The 23872-nt window shown below is 35.7% G+C and overlaps 1 protein-coding gene across 5 annotated transcripts in view; it reads right to left on the bottom strand.

Annotated features, from left to right (window-relative positions):
* The window catches only part of KCNK2 (potassium two pore domain channel subfamily K member 2), a 110710-nt gene that overhangs the window by 25714 nt on the left and 61124 nt on the right, over nucleotides 1–23872 (bottom strand). For 4 of the 5 annotated variants that reach the window (XM_031690030.2, XM_031690031.2, XM_072948537.1 and 1 more), the window contains exons 4-6: nucleotides 22319–22479; nucleotides 19780–19966; nucleotides 7823–7962 (exon numbers count right to left, since the gene is read on the bottom strand). In XM_031690030.2, the coding sequence (XP_031545890.1) occupies nucleotides 7823–7962; nucleotides 19780–19966; nucleotides 22319–22479 (488 nt within the window). Of the gene's footprint in view, nucleotides 1–5120; nucleotides 5415–7822; nucleotides 7963–19779; nucleotides 19967–22318; nucleotides 22480–23872 lie in introns of those variants that run through there. The other variant, XM_072948538.1, reaches the window with a different exon arrangement.

Here is a 23872-nt window from a genome sequence, read left to right as displayed (position 1 = left end):
CTATAGTTTCTTTAAAAAGCAGGTTGGTCTGTTTTACTTCAGCTCTTACCTTGATGCTTCTTTTTTAATAAAACCATTAGTGAATCTTAGATAAATATAGATAATATAGTGCAAATAATATAATATAAATAATATAAGTGCAAATAATCTTATCAGAGACTTGGAAACTAGCATAAAATTCACCAAATATGAGTATGGCACATAAAAATTTAAATCTTCTAAATTATTATTATTATTACTTTAACTCTTTCCTTGAATTAGAGCAACTGTATTTTATTGTTTTACAGGATTAGTCAGGATAGGGGAGGTTATAATCTAAAAAAAAAAACAAAACAGCCTGTTAATATTAGTGGCTTAAAGTAACAGAAGTTAATCTCTCACTGCTGCTGAATGGCCATGACGTGTCAGCAGCAGGTTCTGCTCATTATGGTTACTCAGGGACCCTGGCTCATACAGCACCGTGATCTTTAAGCACTTGAAGAGACTCACAGGCGCAATTAAATCTTCTTCCCATCTTGCCCACAAATGTTGGCCAGAACCATTCCTATGGCTCGCCAACCACAAGGGGAAGAGGAAGTGCAATCCTGCCATATGTCTAGAAGAAGAGACAAATGAAAATATTTGTGTTATAAATAACATAGTATTTGCATAATAAATGAATAGCACTGAAGACTCACACTTTCTCTGGAAGAAGAACAAGGATTCTTCCTTGTTTGGAAAGAGGATATTTTGTGTATCTGTGTGTATACATTCACAAACATATCATTAATTGGATTATTTTGCTTCGAATCATGTTTGAGGTAGGAAGAATTCTGGTGCCATCCACTAAACAAGTCACCATACTTTGTTGCAAAGGATGCTTGAATAATCCCTGGTAAACTTCAAAGTGTTCCCCTTACTCTCAGCAATAATCGACCACAAACTAATATTCTTTCAGAAAGCCAGCTACGGAGGACATAACAACCAAATTATTTGTGTCATTCATCTTTGAAAATACACCTGCTTGTCTTCAGCAAAAGTAGGTTTGATTTTTTTTGTAAAATGTAATTGGTGTTAGCTCTGAATACAGGCCTGCACAATACTTTGGTTTGATGAAGAAAGTCCAAAAACAATTTTAAAAGCAGAGTTCACGGTGGTCACTTTTCCTAACACGAATTCTCAGAATAGATGACATTATCAAAACAGTCAAAAGAGATAGATAGCATTATATCTTGATGCATTAAATCCCCATAATGCGCTCTCTAGCTAAAGAAAACAAAATTACTTATAAAGTGCTTTGAGGCAAAAACTATTATCTTAAGTTATCTTCCTATTGTGTACAAATGAATAGAAAAGATTACTCTGAATTTCCGTTGCCAGATGACATTCTGTGAAATACCTGAAGAAAAAAGAAGTTACAATTTATAAATTCTGAGGGTTCAATCTAAAATCTAAAACAGCAAAAAAAGGAATCTTCCCTCATGCTTTTATTTTTTAACATAACTACTGAGCTACTCACTCTCAATTTAATAAAAGGAAAAATACAAATGAATTCTACCTCAGTCCGCACATCAAGACATCTGAAAATCTGGCTCTAATTCAAGAGAAGGATTAAAATAAGAGTAATCTGGGTTGATTTAAGAAAAATTTAATGCAAAAACTAGTTTTCAACACCACAGAACATCGAATAGATTTGAAATTCTTGTACCCACTTTTTTCCTGGGCTATTTTGGACTCTGGGTTTATGATCAAATTCCAGTAATATACATAACTTTAACGTTTTCTTGTTTATCTTTTCTTTTGTGTTTATTATCTCAACCAGATAAAATGTTTAGCCATATAAGCACTCACAGCATTTCAGATTCTATAATGGAGAATATATGATGATGTATAGACGATAGTCTTAGAAATTTACAGGATCATTTGATTTGGGACAATAATTTGATACTAATTCCTTCAGAAAACCCATGAGGAAAAGAGTAAGCATACAGTAAGCATGTAGCCACATCCCACATGCTACCCACTGAATCTTCAAGGCACCTCATAAAAGAGGTTAAACCTCACTTTATAAGAAAATGGAGAATTACAGATTAGGTATTTTGGTGAAATTTTCAGAGCTAGGAAACAGGATAGAATTAAAACACAGTTTTAAGGATTCCAAAGGCCATGCACTTTTTTGAAGTAATACATTTCCATTCATTCAAAAGAGTGTTAAAACTTTAGGTTTCAAGATTTCACTGGTCTATATACCACAACACAACCAATGATGAAACTAAAGTCACAGAGCTCTTCTCTGTAGCTGCACTGTAACAGAGGAGTCAAATTTGGGTACTTACTTCTAATGTGTTAATATTACTTACATATAAAAGAATAAGAAAAAAAGAAAAGTAGCAACAATACATAACCAACTTTTTTGAGCACCTAGGGAGCAGCAACGCAGAAAAAAGTTAGTTTAGCAAAAAGGCCTGGCCACGCAGTCGAGCCATCTGGGGGATTATGGATTCTATTCCGTACCAGCTGTATAACCATAAGCAAGTAGTCACCTTACCTCCCTTGCTTCAGTTTCCTGATGAGCAGATATTATTTTGCAGCTGAACACTTGATCTCATTTAAGAGTAAAAAAAGAAATAAACTATATTCTAGAAGAAGAGCATTTCCATTTTCACTACTCGCAAACCCTGTTTTGTTTTTAACACGTACTCTGCCTTGTAAGGACTTCCTCACACTAGATGCACAAAGGTTCGTGGTAGGTAATACAATACTAAAATGATACAGAAACATAACTTGGGGTCTTAGTCTACGGAAATGACTGTCCGTAAAATTCATTTAGAAATTAGACATGTATTGGTGTGTGAGAGTTACTATTGCCTTGAAGAATAATTTAAGTCTTACGTTGCTATTTGTTCTTTTATTTTTATTCTCCTTCATCAGGTGAATTCATCTATACTCACAACTTCCGCTGTCGTCTATGTTGTGATGACCACCCTCTCCACCACCACTCTCTCCAGCTCCTATCCTTCCTACATTCCAGGCTTGCATATCCAAATATCTACACTTGAATTACCCACCTGGATGTCCAACACATCCATCAATCACAATATATCCAAAATGACATTCTCATTCCTCCTCCATCTACTCAGAATCTCTCATTCTCCTGTGTTTTGTTATCCCATCCAAAGCTAAAATCATGGATGTCATCTTCCCCTTCTCTTTACTGACCACAGCTAAAGGATTCCTTCTATCCCCAAAATAACTTTGAAATCTCTGGTTTCATCTCTATCCCCCTGCCAGCATAGATTCTTCATTCTGTATTACCTAGATTCCTGTAATAATCTCTCCCAACTGACTGCACAGCATCAAGCTTTGCTTCTCATCCATCTCCCTCACTGTTGACAAGATATTTCGTTCCACTTATTTAAAATACTTCAGTAGCTCCCTAAGGTTTTCAGAATAGTGTCTAATTTTTATTTCAAAGGGCATATAAAACCTTTCATATTAAAAGTCCATCTCCCATAAGAAATAATGATAAAATACTCTACTGAAGCCTTTCCAGGGCTCAGAATGCAACTGTTCTTTAACTGTCCATCTCCAGGCGAGATAAAGAGCCATCAACTCCCAGCTCTTTCACTAAAGGGAGGTATCACCACACAGAGTAAAGTTCAGAGAAGACCAAATGCTCTTGCCAAGTAACCAGCAGAAAAAAAAATTACGTCCCTCCACATCCTCAGGTCCCTGTGCAATTCTGGGGCCAAAAATAAGTTTGAGGGACAGTCTTTCAAGGCCTCTCGGCCCTAGAGCTTCCCAATCAAAGGGAGTTTCCTTAATATGATGTAAAGCCAACTTACTAAAGTGAGTGTCTTCATTTGCATGAATAGCTTCACAGGCTAAAGAAATGATCTGGTAAAGAAGTGATGTTGGTTAGTTGTAGTGCCACGTGGCCTGAGAACACTGGCATGCTGACATAGGGGCTGTGGCGGTGTTTGTCTCACATACGGCTGGGAACACCCCAAACACTGTAGTACGTGTACATCGATACCAGAACTATATAGAAATCACAGGTCTTTCAAACTCAAGGAATGTCAACAGTAGCAAACAGAACTACGTCTGCACGTGATAAGAATGCACTACTTGTTTATGAATTTACCTTCTCAATTTTGTGGTCAAATCTTATTTTTATTCCTCCTGGTATCAGTATTATTGTATTATCCAGAATATAGAGATAATCTTTATTCTCTAAATGGAAATATTATTTCCTCAGAAGAGGGTATATGGCTTCATAGACAGTCTAGTCATACCACTTCTTCTGGTTGAACATGTGTTACTCTCCATTAGAGCTTAAAAAATAATGAGACAAATACACACTTCTACAGAAACTCATATGCCTCCATGGAAAAATTATTGAGATCATTATTTTTTTTTGAGGAATGCAGATCAACTATAATTATATGTGACACTTCTGAGACTATGCAGTGCTCCAACTAGCCATTTCCTTTCAAATACTTCAGATGGATTAGCTATACCAACATGTTTTATTTCAGTATGCTCATAAAAAACCATTTTTCCTTACTTCTAAACATAATATTTTCATTAAAGTTAGTTTTCATTGGAAACAGAATATACTTTAACCTAAAAAACAGAAATAAGGCCACATATGATTAGAGCTCTATGTTTATACCTAACCAATGTGATTTAAGATTTGTTTTTGAAAAAAATAATATAAGCTTAGGATTTACTATTAGCCAGAATCTTTTCATTTGGGGAAAGCATGTGTTTTTGTATTATTATTTAGAAATTTGATACTATATATTATTTTATATTTTTATATTCTGTACTAATTACATTTTTAATAGAGAGGATGCTAAGTTATCAAAAATAGCATTTTTATGCAATTGAAATCTAGAAATATCCTTATTGTTTCTGAACATTTTGGTAGGTTTTAAAAGTGGAAGTATCTGGAATCATTTAGGTACAGAAGATAAGGAATAGATAGTGAACAGTCACCTAGCATGGTTCATGTGTGTAAAGATGACAACCAGAATGTATTTAGTTGGTTTCTATTTAATCATGTCCTTTAGTGAGTTATTTCAAAACTAAAATTATCAAATAATCTTTTTTCCATTACTGTAGAAATGAGTAGTAGTATTTCATCCATAAAAACTTTGGCCTTGATCATCTATAGATAAATTATAAATCGTCTTTCCCTTTCTTTCTTCATATTCTCTGTTGAATTTGCAATCCAATTTTTTCATTTCCATAAATTGCATTATTATAAATTATAAAACACACATCTGCTCCAAGTGACAGTTCCATTGCAACTGACTCAACTGTCTGGAGCAGCTGCGGCTCCGGAGGGTTCACATAAACTTGCTCATGGCCTCTACTCACACGAGCTTTCCACAGATGCAGTCACCAGACAGTACATGTCACTCAGAAAGCTAGGTAGAAACCAAAAAACTCATGGTAAGAAAAGAAAACAGCTCTCTACTTTTCAGTGTTGAAAACACATAAAACACAAAAGTATACTTTTGGCTGAGAATCATGGAGATCACTCATAAGCAGGCAAACAGACTTATTTTTCATATTAAATAAGCCAATTAATGTAGAAATGTAAATTTATTTCAAAGGATTGTATTATAGCCTGACTTTTGGGTCCTGCAAAAAGTCTTATGCTGAAGCCCTAACCCTCAATGTGATTATATTTGGAAACAGACCCTTAAAGGAAGTAATTAAGGTTAAATGAGGTCATAAGGGTGGAGCCCTAATCCGATAGGACTGGTGTCCCTATAAGAGGAATAGCCACCAAAGGCCCACCCCCTCTGTCCAGGCACGGGCACAGAGACAAGGCCTTGTGAGGACACAGCAAGAAGGCACCGTCTGCCAGCCAAAGAGACAGACCTCACCAGAAACCAGTACCTTAATATTGGACTTTCAGCTTCTGGAATTGTGAGCAAGTAAATTCTTGTTGGTTAAGCTACCCAGTCTATTTTGTTATGGCAGCTCAAGCAGAGTAATGCAGATGATTATCTCACTACTCTGGGAAAAGGTGCCAGTGCTTTCCCAGCTCATCCTACCACAAAAGCACTGGTTTTTAATAATACAGGTTTTTCACCTCTAATCAAATACAAATTATACAAATGGTGTAAGATAAAAATTCCCCCTTAGTCTCTGTGTGCTTGGGTGGCTTTCAAACTTTTGGACTGTGAGCCATAATAATATTAGTATGTATACACAAGTATGTGTATAATATATAGTGTGCTTATTATACATATACATGTGTATATATAAATATATATTTCCACAAAACAGTACTTTTTAAAAAGTAACTATAGGAGATTGGTTCTGTTCAATTCTATTTTATTTAAAAAAATAAATGTGTGTGTTTTTAAAATGCATTTGAAAGCCAGTTTACGATGAGAAGTTTGAGAAGTTCTCTTTTTAGCTCTGCTATGCAAAATACTTCCTAGTTACAATTTTCCCTTTTCCCTTAGTTTCTTAAGATCCTTAAAAGACACTTAAATTAAAATAACCATAATTCATTCATTCTCTCTCTCACACACACACAAAATGAACCTAATACAGACTGGGGAGAAATCAGTCGGGGTCGTATACAGAGAAGAACTTTTCACATGATTTAAACTAGAATGTCAAGCATACTGTCTTGCTCATCTGTTTATATTAAATTATTGGCTTTACAGTATAACTAAGATATAGATTAATACATACAGACTGAATATATGAATTACCAGTTGAGAAATATGGTATCTGTGAGAGGAAATGTTGGAAAAATTTATACTCCTTTTAATTACTATAGGCACCTTGGGTATTAATAAGAAATTATATGACTTGATGAGTTTCAAAGAAAATGTTTATAGAGAGAACATTTCCTATCTCATTCTGTTCCTTTTGGGTGTATGTTTAAAGACTCGTGCTTGTTGTATCAAAGATTTCGACACTGGTGTCTCTTGGCCTATGAACAACACATAATGAAATGAAGGGGTAGGTAAAGGGAGACAGGGTACTACAGCTGCAGGCCTTACAGATTTGCTGTGCTCTGAAAAAAATCACTACGTTGGCTAAGACTCAGAAGCAAAAAAATACAGAATTCATAATACAACACACTCAAACTAATAGTACTTTTGGACCCGTCATTATAAAATCAAAATTCAATTTCCAAACTAGGAAATTTGAAAAATCAAGATTTAAATTTCAAATTTTCCAAAATTGCATGAGTCAAAATTCTAATGTTCATTTCTGTATATACAACTGTACAAAACAGATAAAAGAATATCGTTTTGAAGAGCTGAAATGTGTACACAGGGAAATTAGTCGTAACACACATGGCTTTGGGGGAACTACGCATGTGCATACGTGGGCACTTGCACACACTTATATAGATAGATGAAGAAAGGACATTATTGAACACAATTTAAAAATTCAATATGATAAATAATACGTTCTTTTTTTCATGCTACTGATATTCTGACACAAATATTCTATTGTCTGTTTCTTTATGGAATAAAATTTACCCTGTATCCTGGAGGTAATAAAGAAATAAAAGAAAAAAGAAAAAGAAGTAAGAATATATTTTTAATTACGTCTTTCTTCATTACAAGTTACCCTCAGCACCAAGGTATCATCTGGCATGTAGAGGTGTTTAGAAAGTCTTTGTTAAGTGAATGAATTTTAACTCATTTGATAGCCTCATATAGCAAATTCACAGCAAACATAAATATTAAAAATCTTAATGTTTAAATACTTAAAAAAACAAATGTAAAAAACACTAAAAATAATCTTTACTGAATTAGCTAAGTAAGACTGTCTTTGCACACTTCTTAGTTCTCACCTCTTCTTTTGTCTTTTTTGATATCACTCGGAGCCAGTCTCCAATCATGCTCAGGACAGCAGCAAAGTAAGCAAGTCCTACCAGGATCCAGAACCACACGACAGGCTTATAGAAGTCTAGATACTCAATATCCGATCCACCTGTAAGAGAAAAACAAAGTAGAAGAGAATGACTTCATATTCATAAGAGTAAACAACATAGATTACTGCTAAAATTATCAACTGAATTTTGGCCTTTCAGACATAGAAAGCTTCTTGTCAGTTGATCCATGTCAGTTTCTTCATATGGAATTCCTTGTTTTCGCTCATGCAATCCTTTAAAAATCCTATTTTTCAAGAACCAGTAAATAAATTCTTTTTCCTATTGAAGTATAGTTGATTTATAATACTATATTAGTTTCAGGTATAAGTAAGTTCTTAATGAGCCCTCTCATTACCTCTCCAAGTCATAATAATTTTTCACTGCCCAAATTTCATTTTTGTTTATTATAATCAATCTCAACTAGTCTAGCACTTAATTATTCCATGTGTATCAGTTTCTCTTTCTACTCTATTGCAACAAATAGGAGACAGAGACGATGCTTTTTTTCATGTGCATTTAACTTAGTACCTTTATCTCACTGCCCATCAATTCATGCTAACCAATCAATACATGCAAACCAATCATCAATTCAAAGTCAGCCTGGACAGAAAGTAGTTCTTGTTTTAAAATCATCAATACAATGAATTGATAACAAATGCCAGAGACAATGCCTTGGTGGATCTAATTTGAACAAATAGTAGCTTGCAGGTGATACCGCCATTCATTATTCGCTGACTTTTCAAAGGAATTCCTATGCTTGCCATACATTTAAATCCCTAGCTCTCAAGAAAAAATTGGCAAAGAAGTTCTTTTGCTTTAATCTTCGTTACTTCTCCATTTATTTGGTACAGTAACTGCATCTATGAGAATCTGAATCCATTTCAGTACATCCCAACTTTGCACATATTAATCGGGCTATTAAGTTTCAAACACTGGAAGAGTTTCTTTTTTTTTTCCACAAGAGAGGGAAGCAAGTCTCTCTCTGGAAAAATTCATAATTTAGCCTGAGGAAGCTTCACATAGACGATGAACCATAACGCGGTATACCGAGTGATGGTCAAAGAAGAACAAAAAGTACTGTGAGAGGACACAGAAGAAATGATTTTTACTTCTGGAAGGGTGAAGATGAGAAGACAGAAGGTCGGTCAAATAATGAGGATCAAAACAGAAAAGTTCAGTGTGAAAATACATGGTATATTCAAAGGACTTTCAGTATTGGCTAAAGCTACATATGGAAGAGGGCCAAGGGAGCAGACAGGTAGAAGAGAGGAATCTGGAAAAAGTAAGTTGTGTCAGGTTGTAAAGGCTTGTTTCTACAGCAAAGCGGAGTATGTCCGTGTTGGACTATATGCCCAGAAAGATCTAGCGGCAGAGAGTGGAGGACTGACGGGGAAAGACCCACGAGAAACTTTTGTTCTGAACTCACTAAGGAATTACTGTGCCTGAGTTAGGCTGGAATGAAAAGAAGAGACTTTTTAGGGGCAGAATTGTCAGGGGCTGATGACCCCTTAGTTGGTGTGATAAGGATAAGGAAGGGCTCCAGAACGACCAGAGACCAGAGACCCTCAATGGGGAGATGGTGCCCGGAACTGAACAAGGAAACACAGGGGAAGGAACAGTGGCCAAAAAAAGGAAAAGTAATCAAACTGGGACGTGATAAATTGGCACTGCTCGAGATACCCACAGGCAAGATACCCAATAGGAACCTTAAATACAAAAGTGACACTTAAAGGAGCAGAGCCAGGAGATAAGAATTTTAGGATCAAAAGCACTGAGACCGGGGATGCTTAAACAGGGGCTGTGGGTATACTCAGTTCAAAAAATTCAACCTGTACAGCCAGAACAGCTAGTAAGTAGCAAGTACACATTAAAAACCAAACATAAAATTCTGAATGTAACATTACTCTCTATAAATTATAAGACGCGTTGCCCACAGTGACATTTTCAAATATTAAAAGGGTCAGAGTAAAAAGAGAACATTTTTTATATCAGGCAAATAATATGAGTAGACACAAGTTCAGCTTGCTTTTGGGACAAATAGTAATTTTCAAGATTCAGTTCACAGAGTCAATATTACCTTCAAAATAATTATAAAAATTTTTTTACCTTGTGCAGCATTTTAAAAAATATCATTTCTGGGAAGGATTATAAAAGCTAAATGCATCTTTTGGTGGTTAAGACTTGGCCCACGGGGGATGCAGCTCTGCAAATTCACAGAAGTGACTTAAGAAATGTGTGTGGAAACTTGTTATATGATAGGCTCACTAGCAAATTCCATTTTTTAAATGTTTCCATTTCAATGAAACCAAAATGACATTTTTCCCCCAAGTACTTTCTCTTTCAAAACCAAAAATCTTCATCCAAATAGTTGTGACTCACTTAACACATAAGTTCACCAAAATGTTGATTTTAGAAGTTAGTTCATGCTCAAGATGGCTTTTTATAAGTCTTCTTTCTTATAAACAGGATGTCACAGTTTGAACAGAGTAAATTAACTTAATCAGTAAAAGGTCTATATTTGGGTAAAATGTTCATCCCACAGGTTTTAGTGGATTCTAAGCCTGGGGTGGGGTGGGGGGGGGATGTTTTCCCATTCTTAATTGCCCCCTCTTAAGATGAAATACTGGCAGTCAAATGATCCAGGAAAAGCTAATGTATATGGGAATATTATCAAACAACTCACAAATCCTTTTCGCTTTCTAATATCTAAGATTTGTGCATTAATTTTTACATTATTCAATTCACTTGATTCAAGAATCTTATCCAAATTAAAATATCTGCAATGTTGAGATAACTTGCTAAAAAAAAAGGTTCCTAGTGTTATTTTTAAATTAGGAAACTTTAAAAAAAATGTATTGGCTGTTATAAGCATTAAGTATAGTGCAGTACATTCAAGAAACCTGTACGTGGGTCTCTTGCTTGTTAGGAGCAGAGGGTAATGTCTCTATCCTGGATCGCCTCCCTAAATGCCCTTACTTCCCTCTCCACCCCACCACTCCATCACTTTTTTTCCTTCCCAAACTCCTGAGATGCCACCTACAGGATGCTGCAACCCTCTCTCCCTTCCTGGGTTCCTCACTCACTCGGCACGTCACTGCTGTTTTCTTTGTTGCCACTGAAGATACGCACACAAGTCCTTTCCATTTTAAGAGCTTCCTGGCTAATCATAATAGGAGAGCAGACAGACGGTAATAAAAATAGCAAAGAAGGGTGGAGGTACCAAGGTTTTAGGAATTTTATAAACTTTTCAAAGTAGTTAAAGTAAGTCGCCGACTCTCACATGACACAGGTCGGCCTCTTTTAGATGGCGCCATTTTTCTCTGGACTTCTTCTCCTTGACACTTAACATAAGGAAATCACCAGAGCCTAAGTCTGTCTAGCAGATAAAACTGCTAAAAATGTAGCTCAGGAAGGATTCAGTCTGGCCTTATTCCTAGGAACCCATTCTCTCCTCAGATGTGTTTCCCAAACATTTGCTGGCAACAATCCCTTTCCTACTTGGTCCCAGCATTAAGAGAGCCCTTTCCTGCCTGGTCATAAAGAGCTGCTGGTTGAGGGGCCAGAACAGACCACGAGGAGGTGCTCTTGTTTTGGCCCCATAGTCCTACCTAATTCAGTCTTTATGCCCATTGCAGCAGATTTACAGAATATTTAAACTCTGATCGAGAGAGAGGAGCGAAAGCTACGACTTAACTGATGGCTTACCGAAATGAAATCATTCATCCCAAGCCCCGAGGAGGGGACACGTTGAAGGGAGTCACATTCCCACTCTTTATATTTTCACGGATTTAGGACGAGATTCTTAATAAGACCACTTGGCCACAGATTTAAGCCTTACTTCCAGCTACCTTTATCAGTAATTAAGCTGATATTTCAACTGCCGTCATTCTCACAGCCTGTTCAGAACTCAGGGATGAAAAGTTTGTCTTGGCTCCCTGAAATCCCAACAGTAAGTATTGCCGTTTTACAACAGAGAAGCCCTATTCTCAGAGGTAAGATAACAGTTATCAGGTCATTCAGGAAAGGGGGCAGCAGAGCTAGAATTCAAGCTCAGACCTGCCTGGCATCATAGCTCAGGCTCTTTTCATTAAACCAGGCTGTCTGTGTCACCTATGATCTCAGCTACTATTTTTCCCATCACTTATCCATCATCCTTTTTAATCCCTGCTGTATGGTAGACACTTAGCTAAGGCTGGAAACACTCAGTCAAACAAGGTGTTCCTCTTCCCCTCAAGGTTCTTACTGAACCAGGTGGGTCTGAAAGTAAGCACTGCTTTCCCAGGAGCCTCCTTACCTTGCTATGTCCTCATTCCACCAGTTTCCAGAAGTTAGCCCTATTCTGCTCCACGGAGCTTGAGTGTACAATGACCTCTCTCTGCTAAGTTTAATTTTCTTTGCCTTGATGCTGCTGAATCACAGAATATTTATAAAGAAAAAAAAAGATATATCCTGGATTTAAAGAATCATCTAGCCGTTCTGGAGTAAGGTTATCAACTCCACATCCCTTCTCTGGTGTTTTAAAATGATATATGTATTATAGAATACTAATATAGACTTTGTTCTAAATAAAATCAGGATTTTTTTTACATGGGTCTGTAAGTATTTTTAGTTTAGATACCAAATATCGATTTCAATTTTTTTGATTTGTTTGATTTTGTTTTTATTAATCAAAGGTATTCTGTTGTAATATGAAAGGGAAAAAACTTTCTGCTTTCGTGTATTTTTTTTTAATAGTAAAGCAATTTAACTGAATGAAGTGTTTTCTCAATGCTTCAAGAGCTAAAGGCCCTTTCAGTAATGTTGTAAGTTCTGTTTTCGTTTTTACAAATGGAACTATGACTTCAGTGTTAAACAAAAGCTCACCTGCTAAACCAAACTTCCCTTACGCTATCTAGTTAAAAAAACACAAGACCAAAAAAGGCCAAGAAAAACTAAACCTCTCTAGCATTTGAACCTATATTTTGGGATTTTCAATTTCAGCATTCAAGAAGTTGTCCATTTCTTGCTAGGTTCTTGGCCCAAGATTAGGAAAACTGCCATTGGAACAATATTAGGCTCACGATCATAAGGAAAGGAAGATCAACACATTGCCTTACCCATCCTTTGCAAGCATGGACATCTACAGTATACAGGATGCACGGAATTTTTATCCCTAGAAATTACCTTTGAGTCTCAATACAGAGTAATTTGGAGTCTTCTTCATTAAAGCTCATACAATTTACTGTCCGCCTCACTAAGACTTAACTGTCAATCACTGAAGGTTTTCCTTCTCATTTTTTTCTCCACATGCTTCCACAATTCTTCTATATATCCATTCCGAATCCCAGAAGTTAAATAACTTCTTGGTTTCCCCATAGTCCCTAGGATTTCTGAACCATTTGGGTCAAATCCCACTTAATTAATCACACAGAGAGCTATCAGTTCTCTGAAGAGTTCTGAGAGACCACTAGCTAGATCAGGGGGTTATCAGACCCCTTGCAGAATTTTCCCATAATAACACACATAAGCACCAAGAAGAGAAAAGATTTCCTATTTGATTTAACTGTTACTCCTTGATTGCAAACATTCTGTCCCGTTGGAACAGGAACTAGAGTAATCATGAGCACTAGTGCTAGGCACAGCACCTGATAACACAGCATGTGCTCACTGAACACCAGGATGAATGAACAAATGAGCGATGAATATAAGACATCTCCCTAGCAGTCACTTAAACCCTCTCTCTGCAGTCCCAAACAATTTTTCTGAGCCATTGTGGTGACGGTGGTTCTCACTGCTCATCAGTAGCCCTCACTTCTCATCAGGTACCTTCCTTGTCATCTGTTAAATTCCTGGCAAACTTCTGCTCAGTGATCAGCTCATTAAAAGTAATTTTAATAACTGGCTTTTGACATGGTTGCAGAACTTTAGGCAACATAAGCAACTGTTTTCTAGAGTTTCTGTATTAGGACAAACAGTTTTGAATAAAAAAACTTGCCATGGTTTTCAATGGAGGTTTGTATGTTTTCATGATAAAACTGCCTTCCGTGAAGCAAGCTCTGAGCACACCACTAAATGAGTCACGGTTTTGATTGTAAGAGAAAGCAACTGGTGACTAAAAACTGCATTTCCAATAATGACTTTGAAAACATGATTCCAAGGAAACTTAATATGATATATTACAAATATGTTCTTTCCAAGTCAAAAAATGTGAAGACAAATGATTTGTCAAAATGATCTGACAGCTGTGAAAATCTGTAGTTTAGTAAATATAAACGCACCAGAAGAATTCTACCTGTTAAAAGTCCCTAATTATGTACAGAGAGAAGAGTATAAGGCATCAGACTGAGATGAAGCAAATTTCATTATTCAACTAAATACACTAAATTTCACTGATCAAAATTCCAAGAAGATATATTTGGATGGCAAAGTAAATTTATGCTGAGATGGAAAATGTGTTTCCATAATATCAACCATGAGGATTTCTTAGAATACATCTGAACTTTTGACTAAATTTTTTTGGTTTTTAGTTAGGATACTTTGTGAAATTATAAATTTGCATATTATTGCATATTGCATATTATTATGCAATCATATTATTTCTTATGCACTAACCTGGTTTACAAAAAGGAGTGTTTCTAAGGACTTCTTTGGGCAGCTTCTAAACAATTCATGGAAATGCACTTCTTGGCTTATGTGAGTCACTCCCATTCTAACAGTATATATTAAGGAGAACACTGATTTTGAAAAATAATGTCAACTTGCATTAAATTATGCAGTTATTTCATTTTTTTCAGATTTTGAAGAATCATCAACTAATTGTTTTTATTGTGGTACAACTGACATACGTTACATTAGTTTCAGGTGTACAGCTCTAACATAGTGCTTCAACATTTATATACATTATGAGATGATCACCTCGATAGGTCTAGTTACCATCTGCCACCATTTAAAGTTATTGCAATATTAATGACTATATTTCCTATTCTGTACATTACATCCCCATGACTTATTTATTTAATAACTGGAGGTCTGTGCCTCTTAATCCCCTTCACCTACTTTGCCCATCCCCCTAACCCCTAGGAATTTTTTTTTAATCATGGACTTAGAAGACAAGTTTTGAAAGCAAGCCTAAATAAGCAGAACTCAATCTTTCACACATTTCCATATAATTTAGATAACTTCTTAGATTTTAATGAAGAAAGGCTGATCTAGATCTCAGTCCATAGAGCAAGCATGATTTAATAATTTATCAATTCAGACTTCTCATCAAATAAGAAATAAAACAACAAAAGTTAAGAAACAACATAGGAAGCCAGCAGTAAACTGTCAAACATAATTTTTACCATTAACTTTAACTTACCTCTACAAATTTGACTATAAATTATTATAGGCATTGCTAAAATCAAGTAAATGACACTTTGCTTAATAAGTTATTTTCTTCTCTCACCTTTTTGGGAGGGTCGCTCTGCTAGAGCTGCGGTTAGCACTAGGGGGCCTGTTTATTCATATGTAAAATAAAAGTGCTGGAGGGGCTCTCTGGCTCCCAGGTCTTTTTAGCTCTAGAACCCTGAGCACTGGTGAAAGAACAAAAAGGACCATCCAGAATACTGATCACTAAGGTAACCAGCCAGCCAGTAAAACAGGTCCTCTGCATAAACATAAATGTAAAATCAAAATCTTCCGGGAGAGCTCTTCCTGCAGAAAAATGACTAAATGTTGAATTCTCATGTTCAGCTCATACACAAAGAAGCCTGAACTCTTGTACCTACTTAATCTTCACCAGTGTTCTCTAAATGCTTTTGACCCAGTATTGCCAACAGTGAAAAGGATTTGTGCATGCCAATGTAAATGTATATTTATTCATGACTGAGAAATCTATTATGCTCTAACAAATTACATCAGGAACATCATGAACTAAAAAATAAAAAGTAGGGGACGAGGTTTTAAAAACACAAAGCAATAGAAGTTTTCCTGTTTTCTTCCTATGGAAGAACGTTTCCCTGCTTGGACTTTCTTGCTCATTTCCTGGGGATGAGCACTGTACTTCAGAGCTCTGGTCAAAGCCACCGCACCACCACTGGGTGCTTTTGAGATGCTCCCAATAATTACACCAAGGTTACAACCTATATCCTAAACACTTAGGTATCACTTTCCAAAATTTCCTCCTTGTCCTTTAATTTAAACACCACTGTTTGCAGAATATGTTCTTTAAGCTGTCTTCAAAGAAGTTCAATACAACAACCTAACTGAACTCTAATCCGATTCAGAGCAGGGCTTGCTGGCTTGAGAAGGGCCTCAGACGGTGAATGTCCCTTATGGGAAGTACATCTGGGTTTTCTTTAGAGATTTATAGCCCAATAGAAAGATGAGAAGGTTCAAGTTAAAGCAATGCCTCTCTCTTTTTCCTGGCAAAAATACCAACATGAGTGAGAATACTATCTGTCATTATATCTGATAGCAAAAGGCAGGTTCTAAAAAGTAAACAACCGATTATTTCCCAGATGGGGTACTCGCCTTAACTCAGTGGCTAATTTTACCTTATTGTCACAAGGTAGCCAGGAGGAAAGCCTATTTTTATGTACTCTTCTGAACTCTACAAGACGATTCTTTTCCAAGATCCTTTTAAAAAAGCTCGTACTTTTTGTTTTTCCAAAGACTCTTGCAAACACGCATTTCCTAGCCAGCTTTTGCCACGTCAGGCCCCCTCGTCCGCATTTCATTCCCAAAATGCTCCCTGAGCACAAGGATCTAGCAGGTAAAGACTACAGTACTAGGAACAGGGTTCTACAGTTTCCAAAGACCAAAACAGCTACCAAATACAAAAATTAAAGAGACAGAGATGGGTCAACAGAAGTAGTGTCCATCTGCCTCTTCTCTAATGTCTTTCTCAGCATTTGTTGCTTTGATCACATCAAAGCCCTTTGCAAATGACTGGCAAAGTGTATTTCTACCATTTTCCCCTTATTTCCTCTGAAAAGTAGAAATAAAATTAAAATAATGGGTTTAAAGAGAGGTACAAGAAAATAAAATCCTAGTAATAATAAAGATGTTTATTACACTACTCAATGCCATGCAAATACCATTTTGTTCCCCTTTTCCCCTGTGATGCTGTGACCATGACTCTGTATTCAGGGCCCCCGCTGATACACATGGGATGTTTTCATTGAACTTAACTCCTCAGGCAGTTGGGAAGGGCCACTAAGAAACTCACAATCTAGCCAGTTTCAGAGTATTGATCTCCTAAGGTAAATTATTAAAAAAAATTTTTTTTTTCATCTTCTGTGAAACCATCAAGTAAAAATATTTGTTCTTTTCTTCTAAGCCAGTTTACACTGTGGTCACAAACACACCATTATTTAAGGATTCCACCCACATTTTTTTATTCATAATTTTTGGGTTTTTTTAGAGAGTCTCGAACTGTGAGGGTCACATACTGGACTTACAATGTGTTTAAAATAATATGTGCACTGTATTATATCATTGAAATTCGGTAAGACAAAAGAACTTAAATGTTCTCACTAAATAAATAAAGTGAGGCGATAGATGTATTAACTCATTAGATCCTTTCACAATATATATGTATATATCTTTCAATTGCACCTCAATAAAGCTGAAAAATACATATATTAAGAAATACACATACCTATGTATTACCATAAAAATTAAAAATTAAGTAGAATATAGTAATGTGTAATACAAGGCTACTGGCCTGAACATGGAAGACTCTCATCACCTAGAACCTACATATTCCACAGTTTCTATAAGATCTCATTAATTATATTTATAAAGTCATACAACAACCTAAGATTAACATGCCGCAAGTAAAAATTTTGTTATCATCATGTGTCTCATTTTCTGCTATCTTAAAGCACTTTCCACTTCTACTTAAGCAAATTATTTCTATGTCATCAATGAAAGGTAGAAAAATGTGTATTTTAGGGCAGAAGCCTGTCGGCCTGTACGGAGCTGCCAATGTCTGAGAATCTTCCCTCTGCATTTTGCTAATTAGAAAACTAAAAGTAATCTCCAGCAGAGTGTTGCAGCCTCCTTTCCCAGGGCCTCCATCCACCACAGAGATGTGCACGGGGTATTTCTGACCAAAAGCAAAGCTCTGCTTGTAAAAACATCCCCATTTCCAGGATATTACACACTCACCAAAAGAAGGGCTTTGCCAGGTTAAACTGTAATTAACAAATAATAAAAACAGATTCTTCTCTGAGATTTTTATAAAACTGCAAAGCAGATTTTCTTTTCTGATAGTATTTAGGAAAGAAGTTTGAGTTAAGAAAGAACAGCAACCAACCAGAAAGTATGAAACCCTCCTAAAACTGAATTAGGCTAGTGAGTTTATTCTGGGAAGTTTAATAGTTTAAGTTTAATTAGAAAAACATGCTAAACACTACATTCCTACCGTAATGTTTAGCTTGTTTTTCTAATACTTCAAACTGATTTAAAAAAAAAAATGGTTTGGATTTTTAGGAGCTGGTCAAAATGATCCGTGACACAGAATTACTGTATTACTTTTACCACTACTATGACAATTTATTTAAAACTGGAGTTAGAACAATAATAATAATTGGATAATGTAGCCAGAAAAGAAAGAGCTGAAATGATAGGAACGTAAGACCTAAGAGATACAACAATAAAGCAAACAGCAACTGAAGTAACACGTATAAAAAAGGAAAAAAATTTTTAAAAAACGTGAATTACAAAATGTGGAAAAAACATTTAAGAGGTAAAAAATATTCACATTAGAACTGAAAACTAAAGGAGATAAACATCTTAGAGAAAAGAAGGTTTCTAAGAAGCTAAGGACATTTTCTAAAGTTTGCAGGTGTTTCTAACACTAAAATTTAAGAGACTGACGTCACCAAGATGGGCGAATAACTAACTACGATCTGAGAACGAGACAGCACTGAGAGGACCTAGAACACGGGAGTGAGGTTGAGGCATCCTCGGCACTACAGGGACCAAGGCAGACTGACTGCATCAGAGGACTGGATGTTAGCTGCGCCCACTGTAGTAATCATTTCATTTCACGATCTGTGTAAATCAAACCATCATGCGGTACACCTCAAACTTACACGGTGATGTACATCAACTATTTCTCAATGAAACTAGGGGGAAAAAAACTAAGACATGAAAAGGCTCAGTAAAAAAAAGCAAAGATAATTTAAACTTGAATTCTTGTACCACTTAAAAAAAAAGAGGCAGATATCTCATTAGTAAAATTAGGGTGGGACAATAAAATTCTGAACAAACTGCAATTTAAATTTCTTTCATAGAATGAAAAATAAATATTCAATTGCACCCCTTTGCTTACCTTCATTGTCATGAAATGACCTTTTTGTTTTTTGTTTTTTGTTTTTTGCTCTGATATGGTTGTAGATTAAACTGTCTTCCAAAAATATGTATTGAAGTCCCAACCCTGATACCTTAGAGCATGACCTTATTTGGAAATAAGGCCCTTACAGATGTAATCAGTTAACATGAATTCATTTGAGAGTAGAATGGGCTTTTGGTTCAATATGACTGGTGTCTTTATTAAAAGAGGGGAATGTGGACACAGCAACAGGGACACAGGGAGAAATGCCATGTGATGTTGGAAGCTGGGATGGGAGTAAGGTCAGCAAGGACTGAAGGTCTCTCCTCCAGAAGCTGGGAATAGGCAAAGAGGATCCTCGAGAGTCTGGGAGGGATCCGGCCCCTGCTGGCACCTTGATTTTGAACTTCTATGAGAAAATGGATTTCTTTTGTTTAAAGTCACCCCGGGTCTACGGAACTTTGTCATGACAGCCCTGGGAAAGAAGACAGTCACTGTGTCCTGCTGCAAACCCAAGAAAACAATCTAAACAACAAGCGTTGGGGGGGCAGGGTCGGTGCCACCAAAAACTTACCTGCAACGTAGTCGCCAAATCCAATGGTCGTTAGAGTGATAACCACAAAATAAATGGCGTCCAGGGCACTCCAGCCTTCTATGTGCTTGAATATGATCGCAGGCAGAGCAACGAAGAGGACACAGCCAAACAGTATAAATATGATTGTTGAGATGATGCGAATCTTGGTCTGACTCACATTCCACTTCTAGGGATGAGAGAGAGAGAGAGAGAAATAGACTGAGATCGATCACTGGTGTACCTGCAGAGTAAACCCATAGCAAATTAGCAAATGAGAATGGAATTTTATTCCCTTTAATACTTAATTTTCAACTGTCTTTACTTGTAAATATTGAGTATAACATGAATAACTGAAAACAATCAGTGCTAATAATGTTGCTACTTTGCCCTTACATAGCTTTGCAACAGGTAAGATATTTTCTAAAGCAAATTACATTTGACTGGAGAAGCAAATTTCAGATTTACATCATTCTTTGTTTACCTAAACCACTTTTGAAATATTTCCATTCTGTAGGCATAACATCTGATTGTGGGCCAAACACAATCTAGAAATAGATGAAAACGGAGAAAACTAAACTATGAATTAAATATTTACTGTTGATAAATGATAAAATCATTAATTTCATGAAGACTTTCCCCTCTTGCTCCTACCAGATTTTCCTTTCATTCTTCAACTGATTAAAGTGAAATACTACCAGACTTTAAAGTCCACAGTTGGTTCCCAAGTGAACCAGATGAATTCTCTTTGTTCTGTGGCCTTAAGTCATACAACTAAATACATCAGACATGCTATGGAGGCAAGGATACGTCTTCAGCACCCCTATGCTACAGCTCCCTCAGAGTCCCCATATTTTTTCACCTCTTCTTACCAGGAATTTCCGCAGCATAACATAGGAGGTGAAGTCCATACACACAGATCTCCTTTTGAGGTCATCACCATATATTTTCATCTCTAAGTGAATCTGTCCTATCTACTATGAAAATTGTAGGTCACATCCCCACCATAGAAAAATCACTGAATTTTAGAGCTTGAAAATTTTCTAGAGATCAAGATCTATGAAACCATACAATGGGAAGTGAAAATAAAAGTTTCTCTAGTTCACCATCCTTATCACATATGTGAGAGTTAAATGAATTCATGTTTGTAAAGTTTTCAAAACAGAGTTGACTATGAAATGCTGAATCTTGACCACTGGAATATATTCACTACCAGGGCATCTGTTTTAAGCCCTGATGTGGATGCAGCATGAAAAACTCTCCAGCATCCAGCAGGCAGTCAAAAATCTGTTGAATGAATGACTGAAGAACAATTCAGCATTACCAAGTTTGTGCCACTAATCTGCCCTCTCAATTAATACAAGATACTTTTAATATCAATGTAAGAAAAGTATAATACCAGAAAAAAGGGTAAAATGCCTATGCTGGAAGAACCATGCCTATTCCACCCTCACAGTAAAAATATTTAAGAGTTAACTTTGAACTTAATGTGAAACATATCTAATGCTAAAACTGGAATTATAATTTAAATTAAAAAAACTAATATTCAGTGGTCTTATTTTATCAGTAGAGTTCAATGTAAAATACTTTGTTGAAATTTTTGTTAAAAGATACAACATTATTGAAGAGAAAATAAAATGTAACAGTAGTGGCAGCGGTAACAAATCATTTATAATCTCACCCTCTAACACAATTGTTTTCTTTATCCGTAATTTTTTTCAAGAATAGAAGCTTGTAATCCTGATGATACTGTTTTCCCTTAAAATTCTAACCAGAGCATTTTAATTTTAATTATTTATTTCCCTACTGAATATAAAATAGCCATGAACATCTTCATGCATATTGCTTTTGGTTCTACTGAATGACATCCCTGAGATAAATTTCTGTCGATGACATTACTGAATCAAGTTATATGACCCTCTTTATCATGTTTGCTGTATATTATTCTGTCCTTCACAAAAGGGCTATGTAAAGTTTAAAATGCTACCAGCAATGAACAAGGGCACCAAAGTGATTTTTAAATAAAATGTCATTCACTTACTAGCTAGGTTAAGCTTTCACATCTAATATCTCCAACTCTCAGAGCAATGCCTCATCATCAGTACCATTATTCACATTCTACAGATGGCAAAATGAAAAAAAAATGAAGACAAATATATATGTATGTATATGCATGACTCGGACACTGTGCTGTACACCAGAAATTGACACATTGTGATCGTACTTCAACTTAAAAAAATGGCAAAATGGAGATTTAAGGGTAAAATAACTAGTTTAAATGAATAAAGCTAGAAGATGATACATCTAGAATTTGAACCTATGACTTTTTTCCTGTTTATTTTGCTTTTTCTCATTCATTAATGTGTTTATTCAGAGAAATATAAAAAAACTAGAAAGTGAGTTACTTGCAAATAGAGGCACATATAATTTGTTATAAAAAAATAACTAAACGTCTAACTATACCTGAAGTGAACAGAAACATTTATAATATTTTTAAAAATTAAGCAATTAACATATGTAGTTAAAAGACTATTGCACTCACAATAAAAGTATCTTCCACTTTTGCAATTCCTTTTCCAAATATGGTCCCTAGTTGATCTCCAACTCCGGCCAACAGAAAACCGAAGAGGGGAATTCCCAGTAAGGCATAGATGATACAGAATATTTTTCCCCCTTCTGTGCGTGGTGAGATGTTTCCAAATCCTAAAAACAAAAAAAGAATTCAGTTGTTTATAAATGGGTGATAGTTTAAAACATACGATCTCAAGCTTGATTCAGAAATTCCAAATGTTGTATCAATTCTAGATTTCAACTAATTAAGAATCCCTTTATACCACATAAGCTTTTAATGGAAAATTCTCGTATAAACAGATATTTTAACAATCCATAAGTTATAGCTAATGTTCCAATTAAACTGGATGATTGAAATTGAGGGAGTAACATATGCAATGAAGTCACTATTTTCATTAAATTAACTCCTATCTTTCTATACTGATAATCCTGTTGACTACGAAGCTTCCATTGCCATTTACTGAGAAGAGTGTCTTGCCTTAAGAGTATTCAGATATGCTTAAATTATTTAAAAAGTTTAATAACTTTTAAATTTGGGTTTCATTCAAGTACCTACCAGGAAGTAATAAATAAAAACTAAAAATTATCAAAAAATTTTTAAAGTCCTGAGGATTCTTAAGGCTTTCCAGTTTTGCGTTAAGGATGGTCTCTACTTGTTATGATTAAATCAGCTCAGTTCCCCCTCTTTTTCCTAATAACAGAAGCAGTGTCTAGAAATATGTTTGCGGTAAAGAATGCACATCTTCTAGAAGTATACAGAGCACCTATGTGAGCCTCTCATTGTCCTTCATATTATATTAATCTGGAATTTTAGTTTTAATTTCCTCTTTTACTCAAGGCTGTGGATGGATATTTTAAGATTGTTTTTTTCTGTTGCTACTTTCTAGTTTTATGACTATTAACAGTCGAACAGTATGGTCTATATGATTTTTACTTGTTTGGAATCTACTGAGATTTTCTTCCTGGCTTTACAATGGCAATTTTTGTATTCGCTTCACTGTTCTTTGAAAAGAATATGGGTGTTCTATTTGTCGGGTACAAAAAGAACACATATGATCAAGGGGCTTCATGTCACCTCTCCAAATCCATTCCTAATGTGGTTCTTCCACAACACCTTCCTCGGGGGAGGTGGGGAGAGGCTAATACTTAGTCCCTTTCGCCCATTCATTTTTTTCCCCGTAACAGTTCCATCTTCCTCTTCTTGCTTCTGCCAGTTTGGTGTTCATTGCTAGTCATTTCATCTATTGAGGGTTTTTTTCCCCCAAATGTATATAATTTTTCAAGAACTTTTGCTTTTTTCATTAGCCTGTTCTTATGCCATGAAAATAATAATTATATTCATTTCTTGGGGATTTCTCAATGTTGTACCATATATTAACTCAGTTCCTTAAGAGAAATTCTAGGCTTCCTTGATTTAGGCGAATTGCTTCAAGTGTTTGAGCATTCCTAGTCGTATTTTCATACACATAAGTATACTATAAAAACAGATTGGTTAGTATTTGTGGCAGAAATGTATTTCCCAGCC

This window comes from Vicugna pacos, chromosome 23, assembly GCF_048564905.1.
Source record: "Vicugna pacos chromosome 23, VicPac4, whole genome shotgun sequence".
NCBI classification, from domain to species: Eukaryota; Metazoa; Chordata; class Mammalia; order Artiodactyla; family Camelidae; genus Vicugna; species Vicugna pacos.
Note: the sequence above shows the minus strand (reverse complement) of the source record. Positions and strands in the feature narration are given on the sequence as shown.